Source organism: Antedon mediterranea, chromosome 11 (genome assembly GCF_964355755.1).
Source record: "Antedon mediterranea chromosome 11, ecAntMedi1.1, whole genome shotgun sequence".
In the NCBI taxonomy this organism is placed as follows: Eukaryota; Metazoa; Echinodermata; class Crinoidea; order Comatulida; family Antedonidae; genus Antedon; species Antedon mediterranea.
Window position 1 is genome coordinate 654,544 of NC_092680.1, and position 23,349 is coordinate 677,892.

Below are 23,349 nucleotides of genomic sequence, written 5' to 3' on the forward strand. Positions count from 1 at the left end.
GTTCCCCACCATGCTTGGGGATGAGCAAAGACAATTTTAAAATATAGAGCTGCTAGGTTCCCGGCCGAAAAAACTTCACATAATTTGAAATTATATGAAACAAACTATAATATAAGACTTACCAGGACAATAGAGCTTGTCCCCGGGAAGTATACCTATTCATTGAAATATGAAAATAAATATTAAGTCTCCATTAGACCTAGTAACCAACCATGGTTGGGGCAGAGCTAAGAATGAAAATAGAGCAAGGTTCCCGGAAATTGCACTTATACTTTGAAAAACATAATCACCTATGATAATTGTGGTAATGTTAACTATTCAGATGCAACCCAGTGTACTTGATTTCGAGATGGGCTTCTTTTCGAGAGTATATTTAATGACCAAGGAGGGGGCTTCTTTTCGAGGTTTCTTTTTTGTACCTCGCTTCCTCGAATGATTGTATAGATAAATGTGAGTACGCCCCCTATACATCAATAAAATAAAAAAACTTTCAACCAATAGAAATTTAGTCACGATATCACCTGGTTATAATTTCCGTAAGAGGCATCCTGTAATAACAACAGTTAAATTTCACTGCACAACATTATTGTGTAAATCATTTTACTAGTATTTATGAATTAGCCCAAGAGTGTAGTGAAATACTGGACGGAGTCAAACCACCCAGATGATCGAAAACGCCGCACTGTAACAATCTCAGAGAATATTACAATATCAGTGTCATAAATCGTCATAATGTTTCCGCCACTATCATCACTGTCCCATAGTATTTTTTCATTTATTTATTATTATATTATACTTATACTGGGTAGCCTCTTCAGACTAAGACTGTTCTCCCAGAGGCCCCAGTGTATATGATGGGGCTGTGTGTGAACTAGTACACCGGGGTAACCCCCTACTCGTCTCGAAAGATGTACTAGGTTCTTTAAAGTGCACATGAGCCAGATGTGTACACTGGACCTACGGTTTGTAGTCCTTATCCGAGAAGACTGCACTGGACCTACGGTTTATAGTCCTTATCCGAGAAGACTGTTTCTACCACCAGAACATAACAATGTCACATCTTTGACAAAATTGATAAAAGCACAAAATAAATACCGTTTATATATCAATATATTTATTATTTACAGCAGAATGCAATGGAATGTAAATAGACATTCAAAACTGATATAAAAGAGTATTTTTAAGCACACTATAATAAAAGTTGTGGTCATTTGGTATTTGTTTAATTATGGTTGAGGTAATAAATAACATGAGTTAATGATGATGAATAACTTATGAAATAAAATCTAATCTAAATGCCTATGGTGAATTCAAAGTCAACCCATCTCCTTTTTTTTGAAAGATAAAAAAGGTTATTAATATATATATATATATACACTAGAATTTTGTTCTTGAAAGGTGTCTGGGACTTGCTCTTTCACAAAATACAATCGATCAAGGTTTAATTATTTTGAGAGGAATGATTTAAATTAACATTTTAAACATTTGTTTTACTATTCTGAGGCTTATTTATTTACTTTTACTGTATATAAAAATCAACACTGAAAAATTTGATCCATTTAAAAACTTTAATTTAGTTTTGTTCGAACACAAATAATTGCCGACTCCTGTTCCTAGATCATTGAATGCATATTATATTTACAATAAACATAGACAAAGTCAAAGAATATATATATATATAAACTGTATCTTGCACTGATGAAGGGCTAGTGTTGCCCGAAAGCTCTGCTAACTTTTCTGGCTGTTTACTTTATCGTTTTGATTTAGCTTTTCGCTTTTTATTTTTGTATCTCCATTGAGATCCAGCCACTGATACCCACAGCATTGTCATTTTTTTCAGTAATTTGCCTTTGGATATATATAAACTGTAATATATTTATTTTGTTCTTATTAAAACACAGAATTAAAATCGATTATATTAATTTATTTGATTCTTAAATTTACGAAGCACAAATAAAAGCATGATTTCATTATACAGTATTGCTAAGAAAATAGTCTTGCTGCTCTGGTGACACAACGAAACCATTATAAATTGTATTACAACTTATAACTTAAGCTCTGTCTACACTATCAAACTAGTGTGACTTGCCCTAATATGGTAGTGATATGACATCATCATGTCTATATATGGGCACATCATATTTTTTTGTCACATAAAGTCCGATAGTGTAGACAGGGTGTAATAAAGCTAGGTTTATGAGTATTCTTTCATAACACGTTCATTTTTGTAACTTAATATCTTTGGCAACATGTAATACCTACCTTCATAATAGTTATGGGATATAATCAACATGTCAGTATTAAATATAAGTTTTGTAACCCGCATTGAATTTACTTGTTGGGTTTACTACCTAGTACTACTATGTACAGTTTAGTGTAACTATTAGATATTTTCCACTTTTTAGTAACTCAACTTTGACCTTGTATAGACGATTATACTATTAATGATGTTTGGCCATTTTTGCATTCAAACCTGTTTCTTTTTCAGTGACGCAACACTGACCGTTGTCTAGCCAATCTTACACATGGTGTTGGTAATTTTTGTCACTTTCCTTTTTCTTCAGTGACTCAACCTTTGTCTAGCCCATCTACCGATTTGTGATGTTTGACCATTTTTGCATTTAAACCCGTCTCTTTTTGCAGTAACACAACTTTGTCTAGGCCATCTTACAAATGAAGTTAGTCATTTTTTCATCTTCTTCAGTGACTCAACTTTGACCTTTGTCTAGCTGATCCTACACGTGAAATTGGTCGATCTTGCATTCGAACCTGCTTCTTCACTTTATCTGACCTCTCTGACCCCTCTGTAGTGGACTTAATGATAGATTCACTGGCTGTGGACGTTCTTTTTGTTCTAATAGAATCTTTGTATTTTTGAGCCCTTGTGTCACCTTTGTTTCTAGATTTAGCTTTTAATAGAAAGAAAGATGCAATTAAAATATAGTAATAAAACATAAACATAGAAATCACATATATATATACACTGTATATTGGCATTGAAATCACACATATCTACACACACTGTATATTGGCATTGAAATCACACATATATATACACACTGTATATTGGCATTGGTATATTTCTAGGCTGTCTATTAAGAGTTAACTTATTTCTAGGCTGTCTATTAAGAGTATAGTATAGTTAAAAGTGTTTAATGTTGGCAATAAATAATAACAATATTGAAATATGCTGTAAAATGTTTGAAAATGATTAACATTTCTTCTTCACAGCATTGATTTATATAAACTATACACTCCAGGCTCAACTATCTATACAAGGCCGTAGTGAGAGGTTAAAAACAGACTTATGCCTCATCTGTTTTTAACCTCTCACTACGGCCTTGTATAGATAGTTGAGCCTGGGGTATAGTTTATGCCGCATATATTTATTTATTCATATAAAATATGATGATCTGTGCTGGGGAATTGTGGTGGGTGGTGAAAATTATATATATATATATATATTTTATATTTTATTTTCAGTTATGTATAATTAACAGACTCAATACTCACTTTGTCTATTTTTGTCATTTTCTTTTTCAACAGTACTGTCAGTAGAATGTTTTGATTCTTCATCGGCTATACTGTGGAGTACTAAATAAATATACAGATATTATTAAGACATCCCTTTAACACAAGTTTAAAACAAGTTTGATTTAATAATAAAAGTTATCTTAACATTTCCAAAATAATTGTAGTGTGACTATAGGAGGTGTCCTCATGTCACAAATAGACATAATTTGTATTGTTTGTAGTTGCTTGGTGTTGTTTACTGATGCCTAATTTTCTATGAAATCTTCATTCAACTCTTCAGGCAAAGAGTGTATCTTGCATCTTGCATAAGGACAGCCAATTCTTTAATAATAATAATAATCTTTCTCTCTTTCAGAAATGCTTTTTGTGTTTTTTAAACTTACTTTAATTGTCACAAATGTACATATTATATACTGAGAATAACAGAGAATTGTAATAAAAGTGACATGAACTCACACAATACTAAAAAAAAGAGATGTGTCTGTAAAGTTTAACAACTGCACGAAATACCTGATAAAATACTGGAAGCTCTGTCATCTCCATTCAGACGCACCTGTTCATCCTCTATAGCCGATACATAGTGCGAGTATTTCCATTCCACTTTCTGAATACCGTCATCAAAATTATCCTCAAAGAACTCATTTAAACTCTTTGATGTTTGTGTTGCTGATGCATTGCTGGTACGATCATCCTCATACTCTGATATGTAACCTTTTCTTGCAAATTCCTAAATTCCAACAAATGGTTGATTTTCATTTCAGTTTTCCTTCCAACTAATCATAGTATATTTTATTTGTTTATCATATTAATAATAGAGATGTGTTTAGTTTGAGAAAGAGCCGGGAGCTGGTGTTACTATAATAATAATAATAATAATATCTTGGATTTATAGCGCCTATTGTTGTGAAACCTCTAAGCGCTGAACATTATTACCCCAGTCATTTTTTCCTGATCAAACACCTATAGAAACATACTAACATAGTGCAGCTAGCAATCAGCGCAAAGTTGTGTCTTGATCTAACCGGGTACCCATTTATACACCTGGGTGAAGAGAGGCAAACGTAAGTAAAGTATCTGGCCCAAGGACACAAGCAATGCGGATTGGATTGGATTCGAACCTCGATCTCACGATCAGTATCTGGCCCAAGGACACAAGCAATGCGGATTGGATTGGATTCGAACCTGGATCTCACGATCAGTAGTCGATGATGGGTTTAGTTTCTAATTTGAATAAATGTTCTTGAAATCATTTACCTTATCTTGTTGTATCCTTTTCTTCTCCATCTCTTTCCTCATTTGCCTCTTCTTTTTCTTTTCTAGTTCATAAAGGAGTTTTTCTTCGGCAACGGTGTTCTTATATTTAAGAAATTCATTCCAATGCGGATACAGAACACGGAACACAGTCATCTGAAAATAAAAAATAAATTAAGATGCTTTTTAATATTTTTGGCGATATTTGATTTGTTTGAAGGTTGCATGGCGAAATCAAATGTTGATATAAAGTTTGCGGTACACCACATGTATTAGTTTTGAAAAGAGGACGATCAAAGCATTATTGATCGAAACGTCGAGAAACTCAACAGTACTGCAAACTTTATATCAACGATATTTATTTTGTGAACAAAGCAATCATCGATTTTCCTGAAAATCATTAGGCATGATGTGTTGGTTTTTAGCTATTTACAAAATCGAACCACAATTCAGGATGATAACTTGAAAGAATTTTGCCAAGTAACAAAATGTTTTGAGTGTTTTAAAATGAAAAGATGGCAACTGTTCATTATTGTTTGGTTATAGCTGTATTTATACCTGAGCTTCTCGGAAAGCATATGGTCCAAACTCTCTCATCCTTTTATCCAGTAGCTTCTCTGCTTGTTCTGGAGTGATATCAATCTGGAGGGATGGCGGCATCTCGGAGTTGATGAAGCAAGCTAGGATTGTCTGGATCTTTTGATGAATTAAGGATTCCTCAGTGTGGTTGTGGTACATTTCCTAATTGTATAAAAAGTAGTAAAGTTATTACCGAGAAATTTGCAAGAATGTTAATGTTTTGACCAGCTTTAAACTATAGTGTCTATAGGTAACAATTGTATATAATCAAAGTTACGTTTACGCTAATGACAGTATTGTGACATAATATGCATGTAATTTAATAATAAGTTAACAGTCAACTCTCGTAATACTGGACCCTCTGAAAACTCTACCAAAACAATTTTGACCTATTAGGCAAGCCGTAGAATGCTGGGAGAATTGATTTATGGAGTTTTCTATGATTTTTGTGCAATTGAATTGTTATTAATTTAATTAAGACCTACTTGAATCAAAATCAGAGTTTAAATTTTATATTTGACTAACTTAGCTTTAGAAGACATAACATAATAATTGTTAAGCTCTGTCTACACTATCAAACTTTATGTGACAAAAAAAATGTGATGTGCCCATATATGGACATGATGATGTCATATCACTACCATATTTGGGCATATCACTACCATATTTGGGCACATCACTACCATATTCAGTTTTAACTATAAGCACTTGCCTTGAACTTCTGTACTTCCAACCAAAATAAAATATCATTCTCCAAATGATCACCTCGCAATGAAACAAATTTACGAAGCTGGCTGCAAGTGACCGCGTTCTGCATAGCATGACGAAAAGCGATAATTTCTCGTGAGGATGATACCCACTTGCCTTCTAGAAGCTACAATAATGATTAAATAATAATAATTAAAATAGTATGTGGTATTATAACAACATATTCAAAAGAAATCATTTTAATATGTTTTTTCATCGAAATTAAAATTATTATTGTAATTAAAATTGTTCTTTCTTTTTTTTTCAAACCAGTAAAATATAAAAGTAAACAAGTAACTTCTAGAAGCAGCAATAATGATTAAATAATAATAATAATTAAAAAATGTATGTGGTATTATAATAACATAATCAAAATGAAATAACACCATTTTTCTTGAAATCATATTTAAAAATATTATTATTAAAATGTTTCTTTCTGTCATGGATGAGTCTATTAGGAACTTAATAGTTAGTTATTAGGGTTAAGGCCTTACCTTATAAATAGCCATTGAGCGTTGTTTCTTGGCCAGAAGGAGGTCATCCACAACGTCGTCTATTTTTAACAGCGGCTTCATCCGTTGATAGAAACCATCGGTTGATAAGAACATTGGAAGCCACTTCTTTTGAATTCTATCTTGGACATACTTCTGAGCTTCAATGAGGATCTGGGTAGGGGGACGATCCAATAGAATCTTTCCCCAGCCTCCGCCAGCTTGCATAACCTAATTGTGTAAAAATTAAATCATTTTATAATGTTCTGATGTGGCAGCCAAAACATGGGCTTGCAAAACAATGAAGACCAGCACTCACATACATTGATGTACTAGAGAGAAGAACTGGTTGTCACAATGGAAGTTATGGAGGAATCTAGTCATAAGTTTGGGCATGTCCCGGACTAAGTAGGTAAAGTATAATATATTTAATGGCTTAAATACAATCTTAGATAATGTTAATATTGTATATAGCACTTTTAACAATTCAATTTATTAAAACATTCAAACTTGTAAATCTATACATTAAAACCAGATACATGAAATACATACAAAATTGATTTGTTCCAGTTTAATAAATAATAAATATATATTAAGTTACAAACAAAATTGACCATTCATACTTTGATCACACATTACTGGCCATTGAGTGACCATTCATACTTTGATCACACATTACTGGCCATTGAGTGACCATTCATACTTTGATCACACATTACTGGTCATTGAGTGCCATAATGGTTGACGGGAAAACGGTTTAATGACCAATTTGTCAGACAAATCTATTTAAAGGAGAACCCTATTTAGGAGACCATTAAGAGGCCACCTTCACACTATGATCAACCCCATTCAGATGGTAAACTTCAGAGGACACCCCTATTTAAGGGTATACATTATAAGTCTAGTATAGGTGTCCCATTAATTAAGGGTTTTATTTTATTTATGACCTATGACCTATGACCTACATACCAAGTGCTGTTGCTGACGAGTGGCAGGACTGTTAGAACCAAAAAAATACTTTTTGTTCAAATAACGAATCTTAATGTCCTTGGCTTTTTTATCTCGTCTGAGGTTATCAATATGTGATGTACGTCGGAATGACTCAATGTCCATCCAACATAACAGGTCTGTAACAGCATAATTCTCCTCTGAAATTTATATATAAAAATGGTTATAACAGTGTTTTTTTCTGATAAACTGTCAGTAAAACACTTAAATTAGAAAAAAAAATTCAGGATGATCTGCAAAATAAATGTATTGATAATTCATTGCATTGTGGTATACAGGGCACAAGATAGTTTTCACAACATTAAGTTCCATTTGTATTAAGTGCTCAAACTTAATATCATTTATATTGTTTAAGCTGGATGCACCATTGACTGATGTCTGCCAGCAATATAAAGATGAATCCCTTGAATAAATGACATTTTAAAATAGTAACAAATTAAAATGCGTACCAAGAAATTGCTTAAAGTGTTCTAACTCAAGTCTATTGTGAATGAGCTTGTTGAAATCATAGTCTTTGAACTCTTGAGGGACTTTATCCCACAGTGACTGGTAGTAAGCAGTTTGCTTAGTAGCATCATCCTCAGGCCCTATATCTGGGGTGGAAATTCTCTACATGAAATAACAAAATTTAACAATTAATAGTGAAAATATACACATTTTATAATCTGGCAGTGGTCCCTAAACAGGAAACCAGTGCATGGGGATTCACCTTTATTATTATTATTGTTTTTGGTGAGGGATACGGTAAGACCGTGTACACATGACTAATAAGAATTTTGACTTAAAAATTCAGTACCATATTTTTAAATGAGAAAATTACATGAATTGTGCGAAATAAAGTGTATTTTAAAGATTAAAACTAAATGAAACACACAGCAAAATGATGCTTTTCAATCAAAAGTACAGGTTAAAAAGATAAAGAGTTTGTACGTGTATGCCTGCCTCTTTGAACATAGTTCTTCTCTGCAACCGTCTTAAGTATCTAGACTCCCTTGTTTCAACACGTCTTTCCTCTTGCGTCATCTGAATCTAAATATTACCAAATAAATATAAATAATAGATAATTACTTTTATAATTTCAATACTAATATTCAGACATTTAAAAAAGTGATGAAACACGGCTAGTGGTATTGAGAACATACAGATGAAACAGAATTACTAGATTGGTATGTTTTGAGTGGAGTGAACCTTTTTACATGGCTGTTACTTTACACCCAGACAAACTAGTGTCTGAAACCTCTATACACTCTGATTATTTTAGGAGATATCTATGTATGACTGTTGTTATATTTGTGTTGTGAACCAGGTATAAAGTATTTACTTGGATATTAAAATATTGCTCCTAACCTTATCATACAAACGTTGATCAGATTGTTTCATTTCAGAAAAGGGTTGTGCCAACTTCTCTAGAATATACTCTTCAGTTAGGTCAAACAGCTCCTCAAATGGTGGAGATATCTCCCGCCGCACTTGTCCTTGAATGTCTTTTGAGCAGCCTATGTGATAATACCCACTAGGAACAACATGCTTACCAAAAATTGCCTTCAATATAAAAGTTAAAAAATATCAAATGCCTTTCACAATGACTACTAATTAAACTAAAAAGTTGAGATAATGTACATTTAATACTGATATAATGCATTTTCAAAAACAAAATTAATCTAAAAAGCTTGATCCTGGGAAGTGTCATTCAAAGTAACATATTTGACAATGACAATGTCTCCCTGAAAAACAGAATTACAGCTCTCTGAAAGAAGTTATAGCGATAATATGCAGCCACTAACCTGTGCTTTTCTGTTCAGCACATATTCACTAAAAGTGTCTGAGAAAAAGAGTGTGTGGTATTCTTGAATATCATGCCAGCAATGAAGACAATTGATTAAAACCTAAAATATAGAAGAAAACAAATGGAGATAACAAAACAAGATTTAAATGTGAAGACAAGTTTAGACTATGGGGGTGTAATTAAACAAGATGTAAGTGCATAATAATTGTCCCATACGCCCATATTCTTAAACAGAACTTTAGTCGTAGTTCAAACTTCGAACCATTAAGTCGGTGATTTAGCCTGCATATCAAGGATTGAAAAATCGATCAAAATCTGTCTCGATTTAGTCAAGGTTGGCCTGATTTAGTCGCTGATTTAGTTATGAATTAAAATGATGTCATTTTCAAGTTTTATCATGAACTACGACTAAAGTCGTGGTGGTTTAAGAATACAGGCGTTATTCAGTACTTCTTTAAAGAAGTCACTCATAGCCATCACAGCAGCACATATAATAATCTCCCCTCTATCTGTATCTAACCTTGTCTCCTAGTTGCTGCAAGTACGTCATAAAGAATCCTCCAGATTTCTTCTCAAACATTAAACCTTGTAGTAAGTTCTCTATCCGCCTTCCACCAAAGAATTCACTCTCATCAGAGGCTCTGCTACTAACGTCAGATGTCCTGCTGCTGCAGGCTGAGCTTGGCCTAGCTGATTGGCCTGGGAGACTGAAGGAAACAAGGTTTTTGGAATGAGGTGATATTGGGAAAAGTGGTAAGGACTGATACTCCTCATGGTTAGTTGCTGCATCATGGTTAGGCAGTACAGTGTGCTGGTTAGTGCCCTGGTTAGTGTGCTGGTTAGTGTGCTGGTTAGTGCCCTGGTTAGTGTGCTGGTTAGTGCCCTGGTTAGTGTGCTGGTTAGTGCCCTGGTTAGTGTTAGTAAAGCTGATTCCTTGTTGGTTAAGGTTGGTTAACTGGTTATCAACTTGGTTTCCATGCCTGTCATCTTGCAATGTGTGACTACTGTGGTTAAGACAAGTTAGTTATTGTTGGTTAGTTAAAAACTTGGTTAGTAGAGTTATTACAATTCAACAAATTTCCACCATCCTGTCATGATATTCTTTCAGAACTTGATGTTGCTGAGACATTAATGTTTTCCTGATAATGTAAAAGCTGATTACATACATATTATATAAAGATTAACCAAAATGAACAAAGCATTGCAACAAGTTGAGGACATGACACATGGGTTAGCATAACATTTAAAAATAAAATGTTTAAACATACTAGCAAAACATTTAATGAAATAAATGACAAGAACATCTACAAGAAGACCCATCTTATATAAGTATATATCAACAAATTATTTCATTAAAAATTCTGCATACATAAATAATTGTAAATACAGAAAGGATTAAAGCAACAAGCTATGCTTTCATTTAGGCTCATTCACTTGATTTAAGTTATAAGTAAAGTGAAATAAATTGAAAGGAACATGGACAACAATGTGCAATATCACATAGATTTTCTATTGGCGAAGAAAACTAATCATTTCATTCCAAAATGTTACCTTCTTACTGCCCTTGCTTTAGATTTATTCTCAGATCTGGTCACCGGTTGAGCGGATGCAGGTCGACTAAAGCTTGCCCTGCTGTTTGGCCTTGACCTGGCGCTGGCAGCCCTTGAAGTTGGTTTCGTATTTTCATGTGGCTGCTCTTTCAGCTCTTCTTGTTGGGTTTCTGCATTCATCTTTTGCCGAGTTGTTGGTGGTTTTGGCGTTATTCCTTGTAAATTGATTGCAAATGATAAATTTGTAAAAGTACTATTTTTTATTGTTGCAGGGGAAACTTCTTTGTGTAAAGCAGAACCAGCCTGTAAGAAAGAAAAAAAAACATAAAAGGGTTTAGATTATACAAAAACATTTTATCAGTTAATAATGCAAGTAAACTTCTTTAATAATTGTGGGGAGAATCTGTCTCTAACACGCATCAAATAGTTCATGTTACAGAATGATTCCTCCAATTCCTTCTGAAGATTCAAGCTGGGAATAATTGACAATACACAGAGCAGTCACAGTAAAGCTCTGTCTATACACTATCAAACTTTATTTGACAAAAAAATGTAATGTTCCCATATATGGACATGATGATGTGAATATCACTACTATATTTGAGCACATAACACTTTTTTTGTCAAACTAGTTTGATAGTGACTTTAAGCTCTAAGTCAGTTTAAAGTTCTGGAAAAATAATGTACATGCAACCTTACAGGCTAGGGGGAAAATACTTACATTTGGTACTACATCCCTCTTTAGTTTTGGCATGCATGTCTTTGGTCTTAATGGCAGTAAAGCAATAGCCTTTGGTTCAGGGTTTGCTACCGATACTGGACGGTTTAATTGTTGCCGACGGTACAGATAGTTGGTTGCAGGATTGCACTTGTAGTGTTCTCTCATTAAGAATTTAGGAGCCCTAAAAGAAAGCAATAAATGATGATGATAAAATAGATAAATATATTTCAGGTATATTTATTCATAACAAATCGCACAAACAGAAAGCAGCCAAAATTCTACACTATCAAACTTGTTTGACAAAAACAGTGTGATGTGTCCATATATGGACATGATGATGTCATATCACTATCATATTTGGGAATACCACATCACACTTCTTTTGTTAAACTAATCTGTGTAGACAGAGCTTTAGGGCCGCTAATTTATTCGAGTAAAGCGAGACACATCATCATGAAACAGCAAAACAACAATCAGCATACCAGTATAAAAGTAATGGTTCCAGAACTTTAGGTTGCATTTTCAGAAGATCTGCCAAGAATGAGCACTTGTACGACTCTGAGAATCCAAGACTTCGTTGCACCTCTTGTGGCAGAACACACACTCCTCTGGAATTCACATATTTCTCTCGAAGTTGACATATAAATCTGCAATTAAAATTTAGTTTCGAAATTAGTTCCAGACTATTACTTACTTACTCTTAAATATAAAATTACAGTACAAATAATTTTGGGTTGGATCTTCAAGATATTCTTGGTTTTAAATTGTGTGATACCTAGCCACATCAGGTGGTGATGTAACAGGGTTGAAATGTGCAGACTTTCAACCCTAAAATCTTTACTTCTAAGCAGTCAGTTCAGATTTATAGAACCGCGTTCCAAAGCCATAATAATATAATAATATTTGAGTTTGAGGATCACTTGTGGTAGAACGAGGCTTCACGGATAAGGACTATAAACCATAGGTCCAGTGTACACAAAATATTTGCGTGTGCACTTTAGAGAACCTAGTACATCTTTTTGAGATGAGTAGGGGGTTGCCTGGTGTTCACACACAGCCTATGTTGTGACAGATTAGAGAACGACTGATGTGAAAGGGGTATGAATTGGCAGCAATGACATGACATATGTGGTTGAAATGTGTAACATCTAAATCTTTACTCCATGATTTAAATATACAGTACCATGATTGAGGAATTTTCTTGGAATGGCTCTATACAAATGGACATTATCATCATAATCAGCAATGGATGGTTAATACTTCCATCACTTTATAGAATTTTTAAGTCTGTACTTTTTTTATCTTTTAAGTATGATCTACAGGTATGCAGTATTCATATAATACTGTACTTACTGATTTTCATTATCTGTATTTAAAATGCTATTTCCTCTATCAAGATCCAACCATAAACTCCAATACTTTTCACCCAAATTTCCACATAGAAAATTCTTAAATGCATCAATGCCTTTCTTATTACTTAAGTCATAGCGCTTAGTCCTTGTAAAAATAGTATAATTGTCATCCTCCTCCTCATCACTATCAATCAAAGAATCCTCTTCAACAGAATCTTTTACGGAATTCATAGAAGAAAATGTTGATGAAGCAGATTCTATTTGTTTCGGGACGGTCAACATGTGGTCACTTTCAATAGAGGGCGATCTAATTTCTATATTATTCAGAGTGTCTTCTTGAAGGTCTGCCGATTTTACAGTTTCTGATTTGAGTACGTTTTCATCTAAATACGCATTGATTACCTCGTCAGAGCAGTTTGTCACACACTGTAGTGCACGCTTGATTGAATAAGTCACCGTCATCTTTACTAATTGATCAATGTTATCCACTACGATTGGTTTCATTACTTTAACGTCCATTTCATTTTCTATTTTCCCATCTTCAGTTTGAATACATCCCTCATTGTCAGCTGTTTCACTATCCGCTTTCTCGCTTTCAACACCACTTTCCCCACCCTCTGATAAAACTTCTTCCAATTCCGTTTTTGATAAATTTTGCTTCACAACTGGTAAATGAACAGCGCCACCATAGTTTCGTTTTTCACTCTCAAGTACAACGCATGATTGATCTCCAATCGGCGCCCTCCAATGTTTTGGAGACGTTGGGCGTAACTTGGGAGGATTATCAAATAATTTACTGCTATTGATGGATGCATCACCATCAAAGCTAAATGTCTGAGACGGATTTGAAAATGACTCCTGTCGACACAAACTCCACACACCACTGTCGATCATACTCAAGTCTTTACTTAATGCACTTGGTGGACGTGCACTTGTTGGACGAGATTGTGCTGATAATGGTCGACTGTTTGCACTCTGAGTTGTGTTGGTGTCTGTGACAAGTTTTACATCGTTGTACCAGTCATCGGTTTGTGTGGTCTGTGTTTCCCCAAGGCATATAAACATGTCACGAAATGCGACTGATTTTGTATCTACCGCAACCGGCTTTGATACAACAGGTTTTTCAATCATAAATGGTTTATAAGATGAGTCGATGACAAGTTGTATCGGTTTATCTTCTTTAGTTGCAATCTAGCAAGATGAAAAAACATGGTTGTTAAAGGTTAAGATTTCACCTCTAATTTTATAGAATTCACTGGTTTGTTTTATTTCATCATAAAGCTAACTTGGTGCTGTCCAAGTTGAATCCAGACGAGACGAGTCGTCTTGAGATAGCGTTGGCGTAGTTTTTAGGTCATGAGGAGAACCAATATAATTTTCTTTCGACGAGACGACTAGTCAGGCCTCGTTTTTACGACGCTGTCTGAGGTGGCCTTTATTTATCGTGATAATATTGTCTCCGAAAATGTGTTTCAAAAAGAGCCAATAAATTAGCATTGTTTAGGATTTATATTCAATACTTAATAGTTACAGTACTTTACCTCTGTTTGAGAAACAACTTTAGCAAGACGGTACTCAAGATAAATGTCAGAGTGCAGAAATGCTGGCATCCTTTCCTCTTTTATCCATTGGATTCCTTGTTCTTTATTTAGACACTAAAACCAAAACAGTATTTAAAGTGTAATGTAAAACCACTGTTAAAAGTGTCACAAATTTAAAAGCCTTTAGGGCATAAAGTTTATAAAACAGTGCATTATAGTATAAGAAATATAAATGCATAATTTATACCTGAACTTTAAATGTAGTTTTAATTTCCGGTTCTTCTTCCTCCTCACTATCGTCATCATATTTCACTTTTGGTGGATTCTTTTCATTAAGCACTTGCTTAGTAACTTTGTAGATGTGGTTGGGAGATTGTTTAGACCTGACGGCAGCTTGCATTTGATTCTTTAGCTCTTGCTTGGCATTGGTGACCACCTCAAATCCACCACGTTCTTTGTTGAATGCTAGAGGCTCCACAAAAGTCTGATGAATAAATGATAGGTAGTTAGTTTTCATTGTGGCATTCATTCTTCTAGAATAGAGTAAAGCCATTAGTACAGTAATCACTTACAAAGTAGCATCATTTTTTATTCTGGCCATTTGAGGTAGAAATCATATATTGGCTACTTTATGAGATTATGAGTATGGCATTAATTAGGATATTATAGGGGCGCTATATAACTAATAAGTTGTGTCACTGTCATGCCATTATTCAATAACTTCTTTATACATTAAACATTTTTTTTTTCAGGATGCACAGTGTCAATATGTTTGTTTGTAACATCTCATGTGGTTTTTTAATTTTGTACCTTTTTAAAATATATCAATACTTACTGGCAATTTGAGAAACGCATTAAAATATTCAATGAATAAATTGTCCGTTGCCAAGTATTCCTCCTGTAAATGAAAACAAAATATATGCATTTATTAAAACACAAAACGATGTGCAATATAATGTATAGCTCAAGGGTAAACTTAATTTACTAAAGCCTCCTTCATAGATTTAAGAATGCTCTAAACTATAAACTAATTTATTTGTTCATTATAAGAACACATTATGTGCTATAAACTTAAACCAAACACTCAAGTGGTCTAGTGTTTTATTGATAATAATGTAAACCTCTTAACCTTCTGGGTGTAATCATACTAACAATATAGATCAACACTACATATTACATCAAATGATTCTTGGGATTTGACAGTTAACCCACAAACTATTAATTACCATTCTTTGTAGAATCTGTTGAATGTGAACATAAAAACAATAGATATTGTACTACAGTAGTTTGACTGTTGCATTGATCAACTTGTCAACATACTCTGTTGTTGCAGTCAGCAGTCTATCTCATTGTATACTGTATGTCTTTTCACTAATGTAAATATCATTAAATTAATTATTCAGTTGACTATAGTTTGATCCTATTTCTTTAAAGCTCTGTCTACACTATCAAACTAGATGATGATGTCATATCACTACCATATTTGGGAATATCAATACCAATTTGGGCCCATCACACTTTTTTTTTAAATGACTAGTTTGATAGTGTAGACAGGGCTTAACAGCAGGGTTGGAGTTGTTTGGTAAAGTGTGTGCTATTCAACTTTCTTTAAATAGAAGCTTTAGTTAAATAAATAGGTTTGTATGTGATCTATTGAAAAGGAACAATATGCTTTATCACTTAGCAACCATAACAATGGAAAGAAGCAAGTCGTATCTGTGGAAATATAAAGCAGCTTTAAAAGAATGTGACATGGTGCATCAAAGAGCTACTTGAAGAAATGGATATCTGGATTGTATTTGTAACTCATAACCATCTTTTCTCCAATTAACGCCCTTATATAATTATGTATTCAAAAGATGAATAAAAGTTATTCACTTTTTGCAAAAATAAATTAATCTCATCTAATCGATGGGTGTGTCCTGTTAAAAAGCAGTTGATTTGAAATTGAAAAATGGCACTGTTGATCCAGGGCCGTAGCCAGGATCTGTCAAGGGGGGGTTCGGACACTAAATATTTGGGTCAACCCCCCCCCCCTCCCCCAGCCTGATGCGAAGCGAATTTTGTTAAATGACACCCCTAGATGGCCGGAAAAGACACTCTCGTGCAGCATGCTATATAACCAATGAGCAAAAAGATCGTACTTTTTTCCTCCTCCTCAAACACGTCGATAATTTAAATGATGATAACTATTTGTTGCCGTATGTTAGATGCGCGTGCTCTGTGCGGAACCGCCGATTGTTTGATCATTTACTTCGTATTTTGTTTTGCGTTCAAGTTCAATGCGAACGTATATCTAGGAGCAGCCCCGAAAAAAGCACACTGGGTGAAGGCAAATGCTATTTGCTAGCTCTATCTATAATATTTATTTACAGCAATTTGTTGAGGAATATAAATATGTAAATAGGTGATATTGATACATTTTAGTACGTATCGGCGTGGTCTAGAAAAAAATAATCGGATGCCATAATGTGAACTACAGTACTTGATACCATAGATATTATAGTGTAAAATATTAATATTCACTATAATCCTCTATGATACATTATACTTCATAGCCACACATAAATACTGATGTACGTCGACGCTCATACAGAGAAGTACTGTACTGTGGGGCACGTATTTGGAGGATTTTTGGAGATGAGGGTGAGGTATTGGGCATGTCAGGGATGGGGGTTCGCAGTTGGTTAAGGGGGATCCGCTATAAAGGGGGGGTTCGCCCGAACCATAAAAACCCCCCCTGGCTACGGGCCTGTTGATGCTGTTTTGTTTCTAAATTTAATCAGATTGTAAAATGATATAATATGAATTATTATAAACGCATCACATATTCAAAATACATCATTAATTTTAATGGAATAGAGAATAATCATGACATCATTGTGTTGCTAATGTTCAAACGGCAAACAAGTGATACCAAAAACAGTCATTGCTGAGCAATAAAAAAATGCATTGAGATTCTCTACAATATTGGTGAATAGTTGCTAGGTAACAAACAGTTCATGCTAAAATCGACAGTAACTAATTGGCGCAGTCTAGAGAAGACATGTTTCCTAACAACAATGCTAAATGATCACAAGCTGAGAGATTTATGAACATTCAGGACAGTCAGGTTTTTGAAATTGTTTACAATGAGGTATTGTGTGCTGACAGAAATTCTACCTTAATACTAAATCTGAAACTCTCTAGAGAAATAACCAAACTTCAAAAACTTCCTTCTATGAATGTATTTCACATAAAAATAGAACTATTTTGATCTTTGAATGTTTGAAAGTGCATCCTAAATGCACCTTAAAGGTTGCTACATACAGTATTGTACAGTACAATATATTGTTATTGTAGTTTATAAAATTACGAATTACCATTAAAAGTGTTCTTGTTTCGTCTTTTTTAAATTACACCAAACTATTATAATATTTCCTTTAACTTTATTTTGCTACAATTTATATGCCAATACATTTTTGCATAATAATGTAATGTTTTATAATTTTTGTTTTTTTTTCATTATTTTTTACAATATGATAATGATATTTGTGACAAGCTTGTGATTTTTTCTAATTCTAAATATTTTGCTCAATGATTGAGAATTTTCTTTTTTTTATAGCTTTTGGTGTTAGGTATGATAAAAACAACACAAGTAATTCAGTTTTTTTGTCACTGTGATTTTAATAAATGAAAAATGCAAGAATAAAAAGTAAATTAAAGGCTATACTGTAATTTAGTTTCTTGTTAAAAAAATATCCTTTTTATGAAAGGATACAGACTGTTTATTTTTGCAATCACTGCAATATAAGCGATGTTTGACAAACCTGACAACAAAACATTGCTTATTAAATTAGTCATGTTTGTAACACAATCATCAGATGCTGTCAGCCATAACTTACCAAAACCCAACATCAATGGTATTACTTTCAACATTTTGAAAGGTAACCTGATTTTCTGGTAACAGCATCAGATGGAGTTACATAGTGTATTTTCCACAAAACCTGACAGTATACTATAATAAATCCAGAAGGATCAAGCTAACTTTTATATTGTTAGTTAGTAGTATACAGTATTGTTTGTGGCTATAAGCTATTCAAGTTAAGTTATACAAATGTCCGTTTGTTTGACTTCTGACACGTTTAATAGGAAAACAGAAATAAACTCTTCACTTCGGACGAGTTCTTATTCGCTACATTTTTGCAAATATTTTCAAGCATTAGAAATAGAAAATAAATATCACAGAACTTGCTTAGATTTGTTTTAACTTGTTAAATAATAATGACAGTTAAAAAATGTATTTCAAACTTGAGATACAAAGATTTTTGTACTATTTTTTCTTGTGAAAAGTGACACAGGGAAAGTTTAAAGATTGTCCCCCCCTAAACAAACTTTTTTTTTCACATTTTTTGTTGAATATGCCATTTTAATGTCACATAATTACTCACTTTAACCAAAAACTGGATCGAAAAATTATTTACCCAAAAAAATGTAATTTAAAGCAAAAAAATACTTAAATTGTCTGTCAGACAATGGTTTTGGTTAAAATTATCAGTTTCTTTTGTCTTTTTGTAAGTAAAACAATTTGTTTTAGTAGCAAAATGCAGGTTGCCTAGCAATGACATGCATTAGTATAGTTATCTTTCTCATTATTGCAATTTTCTATTTATTTAAGATCTATTATAAATTATTCATTATCATATAAATTAAAGCAAATATTAGTAAATGTGTTGTTAAGCCGCCTCGTCATTTTGTTGAATAAATTATTGTGAACAACAATTAAATCATGATATTATGAATTGTGGTTATAATAATGATGACATTTATTTAAAGGTTTTGTCCCCTGAAAAAATAACTTTTCAAATTTTTTTTGTTGAATATGTCATTTTAATGTCACATAATAGTTATAAAAATCTGAAAAAATGTAATTTAAAGCAAAAAATAGTCAAATTGTCAGACAATAGGTTTTTGGTTAATTTAACCGTTTATTTTGTCTTTTTATAAGTGAAAATATTATTTTTTATGTTTTTTTTTTCTATGAAAGTTTTATTTTAAAAAAATGGCCTATTCAAAATTAGATTTTATTAATCTTCATTTTTCATGTTTTTGGGGTACAATACATCTTTAAATGATTATGATGAAGATGGAATCAGAAACAAATTTGTATTATTCCTATTCAACTGATTTTAATATTCAAGATTTTTATTTCACTAAGATACAGTAGGCATTTCTATAAATGTACTACAGAAATGACAAAGGTAATTTAAATAACTTTTCACAAAAATAATCAATAAAATTGATTCTCAGCTATTCCGTTTTCGTACCAATTACCCACAGAATAGGATAGTTAAACCTTATGCAATATGAAGGTAAACAAAGACCTATTGATTACTAGCAAGCGTTTAACCAACCACAATATTGTAAAACAAGTAATTAAGAGTAGAATTGTTAGCGTAGCCAAGGTATTAGGTATTGAGTACAAAGTAGATACTCAATGTAGACATATTGATGCAGTTAACATCAATACATTTACAAAAAAAAGATATCGATGCTGTTCAAATAGGCAGTGTGTATCCTACATTGCAAGTGTTGTCCAAGAAGTTTGTACTTCCCCGCATTTTGAAATACTGAAATGGTGTCCGGCGGGACTTAGTTTTTTACCAACCCCCGAAACCAGTTCTAGAAATACCGGGATGGTGTCCGGCAGGGATAGTTTCACCAGCTCTTTTTATTTATTGTTAGCCGAAACCATTCAAATTCATTTCAATGTAAATGTTTTTTATATGTTTACAAATGACAATAAATTTACTTGACTTGAAAGGATAGCACAACTCATATGTTGTGAGGCATTATAGTTCAAGTGGGATGAAAGTCTCCCAGTACAGCAAGCCAGACTCATTATTGTACACATACAGTGTTCTGTTTTGCTTTGCTTTTGGTGTGGCAACATATGACATACACTCTTACCACTATGGTTCTATTTATAGTTTACCAGACAGCATGACAAGGGGGTCAGGTCAAATATAAGATGCAAAGTTTGGTTGTCTTAGTTACGATGAGAATAGTGAAAGTTACTAATATTAATATTGGTAATAAAATTATGATTGCTAATTTATGATGATATACACTAGATGGACTAACTTACTGTGTCATAAACTGTCCTTTCCTGATGAATATATAGTATTACAAATTAAACCACTATATAAAAAGATGTAAATCTATCAACAGGCTAAAACAAGCCATGAGAAAAAGCTTAGTTTAGTGGTCCAAACTAATGGATGTCATGGGTTCGAGTCAATAGAAAATTACTGTTCTTAGTGTAGGCCTACTGTGAGAATTCAATACAATTACGTCAGATTAGGAGAAAACATCTGACAATTTTAATGTCAAAATTGTTTCAATTAATAATGCCTGGTTAAATTTCCGAGCAGTTTATCAACAATTCCCAGAATGGGTTCAAGTCCAACATTGCTCTTAGTTCAGTCTACTTGGATAAGGACTATAAACTATAAAACGTCCAGTGTACACAGTTTGCCCGTGTGCACTTACCCAGTTCATCTTTTTAATTAATAATAATAATAAATCAAATCAAAGTGAAATTTATTAAATTTAAAAGAAAATCAGTTACTTACAAGGTCATCTATTGTCACCTCTGGTGGGGCTAAATAAAAATGTTAAAAAAAATATTAATAGTATTGCATTTATATTATGAATATATAATTATAATATGCAATTTGTTTTGAAAATTCAAATATTAATTATTTAAAATTTGCAAACAATACAGGATACAAACAAATCATCAGGGGAGAATCCAGACAGAAATCATGACAGCAAAAATGACAATATGAACTAGGTCTAGGGGCCTAGGCCTAGCCCTAGGCAGATATTAAAATGAAATTAAATATTACATTGTTAACGGTCTTTCATTAAAAAATCATGGATTTTCCCCTGGGCCCTAATTTAGGCAGGGAGATGTAAACAAATTCATTTGTCCTGTCTAGCCTCTATTCTAGCTAGCCTAGGCTAGGCCTAGAGGCCAGCCAGTATTTATTAAACTAGGCCTAGCCTTGCCACTAGCTAGGAAGAGGCCTAGGCCTTATGCCTACTGGAATATATAGGCTAGGCCCAAATGTTTTGTTGTTGTTCACTCACCAACAGATAGCTTCTTCTCAGGCATATCTATCTATCTTTAATAGCACTTTACAAATTACTGCATTCGTTAGGCCTCGATTAGCTTAGGAATTAGGGTAGGCAGTACCGGATTTAACTCTCTCTAGCCTACCAGGCAACAGCCCAGTGCGCCTGTAAAGTTACTGCTAACTCAGCAGCAGCAGTGGAAACGTGGTAAGGCGGAGAGTCCAAAAACTTCAACATCCACCATCCTATCCATGTGTATTGTGCTGTTATACTAGCATATAAATGGCAAAACAATGCTGCGTTTGTGCGAGAAACGTGTAATCTTGTTGTAATATTTTGTTTGGTTGACTGATTGCATTTAAATCAATATTTATATATGGACAACTATCCAGTAGTTTTCTTTCGTACTCTTCCCCCTAATCGGCGGTATGTTGCTATGCGTTGGTAAGCTGTACGCCTGACTGAGTTTACGTAACCTTCGACAGTAGGGAAGTTCCCTTTTGTTCCTTTTGAAATCAGTTTCATTGCCTTTTGTACGAAATTTATTTTATTACAGTAATGTATCTAAATTCTTATTTGACAATTTAGTATCAGCATGGTAAAGCGTTTTCGGAAGCTGATGGTTTCCAATGAAAGTTACACAATATTCGTTTAATAGAAAAAAATAATTATGCCAAACGCTACAGCTACACTGTCATCACATTCTATTCTATTCAAAGTAGAATTAGACTTCCATGATCTATTTCCATTTTGATACATTTGTACTGTATTTTACCACTTGTTGGGTTGTAGTTTTTCGTAAGATAGGGAACGTTTATTGGATTGGACCTGGACCATTAGCATACACCTCCATCCAACAATTAAAGTCTCCCTCAAACCTCCGTCGTCGAATAACTCTACTAAAAACCCACTAGATAATAAACGACGCATTAAAAACTACCTGCTGGGTAATAAACGCCCCACCCAAGCATTGATTACAGAGTGAAATAAGGCAAAATTTGTTTTTTGATATCTTTCATTTGGGACCCAAAAAAATGTCCCCTAATAGGAGTGTCTTAAAGGAGGAGTTTACTAGTAGTAGGCCTACTACTGTGGTCTTTTTTGTAAACAAGCTATTGAGGGCGCTAACCTAATCTATTTATTTATTAAACAGATCATGATGTTTTTTTTTCAATCCTTCATTGTAGCTTAAGTTAATGAAGGCACTTGTATATTTTGTCTGCTTTACTTGTCCTATTAAAATATCTTATCATGTCATGTCATGTCATGTCATGTCATATCATGTCATGTCATGTCATGTCATGTCATGTCATGTCATGTTACCATCTGACTGTTGTATATAATTTATGCATTATTTGTCCTATACTTTTATTTTGATTCATATTCTTATATACTATTGTTCCTCGATATTTGCATAAATGAATTCATTGATTGATATAATCTCAATTTCAATGACTATTTACTTTTTTACAATGCTGTGAAATTTTTATCTGTCATTCAGAATGATTAGATAGAACATTTATATTATCAACAATTCCTTATTATTGTTTGATGAACAAGGGATTAACTTTGAGGAAAAAGATTAATCGGATTTCAATTTCTCAAAAAAACAAAAATTAAAAATTAAAAAACAATAAATAAATGTTGATGTTCCTATGGTGTTTTTTCGA

The 23,349-nt window shown here is 33.3% G+C and overlaps 1 protein-coding gene across 1 annotated transcript; it reads right to left on the reverse strand.

Moving 5' to 3' along the window:
• Positions 1-1,100: 1,100 nt before the first annotated feature.
• LOC140063001 (regulator of G-protein signaling 22-like) lies at positions 1,101-21,719 on the reverse strand. The gene is made up of 22 exons (XM_072109429.1): positions 21,695-21,719; positions 21,175-21,203; positions 15,396-15,458; positions 14,808-15,044; positions 14,561-14,674; positions 13,021-14,210; positions 12,150-12,314; positions 11,668-11,848; positions 10,948-11,249; positions 9,917-10,400; positions 9,395-9,496; positions 8,958-9,152; positions 8,541-8,639; positions 8,060-8,219; positions 7,572-7,750; positions 6,606-6,833; positions 6,077-6,238; positions 5,344-5,526; positions 4,789-4,941; positions 4,045-4,261; positions 3,514-3,594; positions 1,101-2,909 (listed from the first exon to the last, which is right to left on the reverse strand). Exons 1-22 carry the CDS (start codon positions 21,717-21,719, stop codon positions 2,701-2,703), a joined length of 4,758 nt encoding a protein of 1,585 aa, XP_071965530.1. The 3' UTR covers positions 1,101-2,700.
• Positions 21,720-23,349: the final 1,630 nt, after the last annotated feature.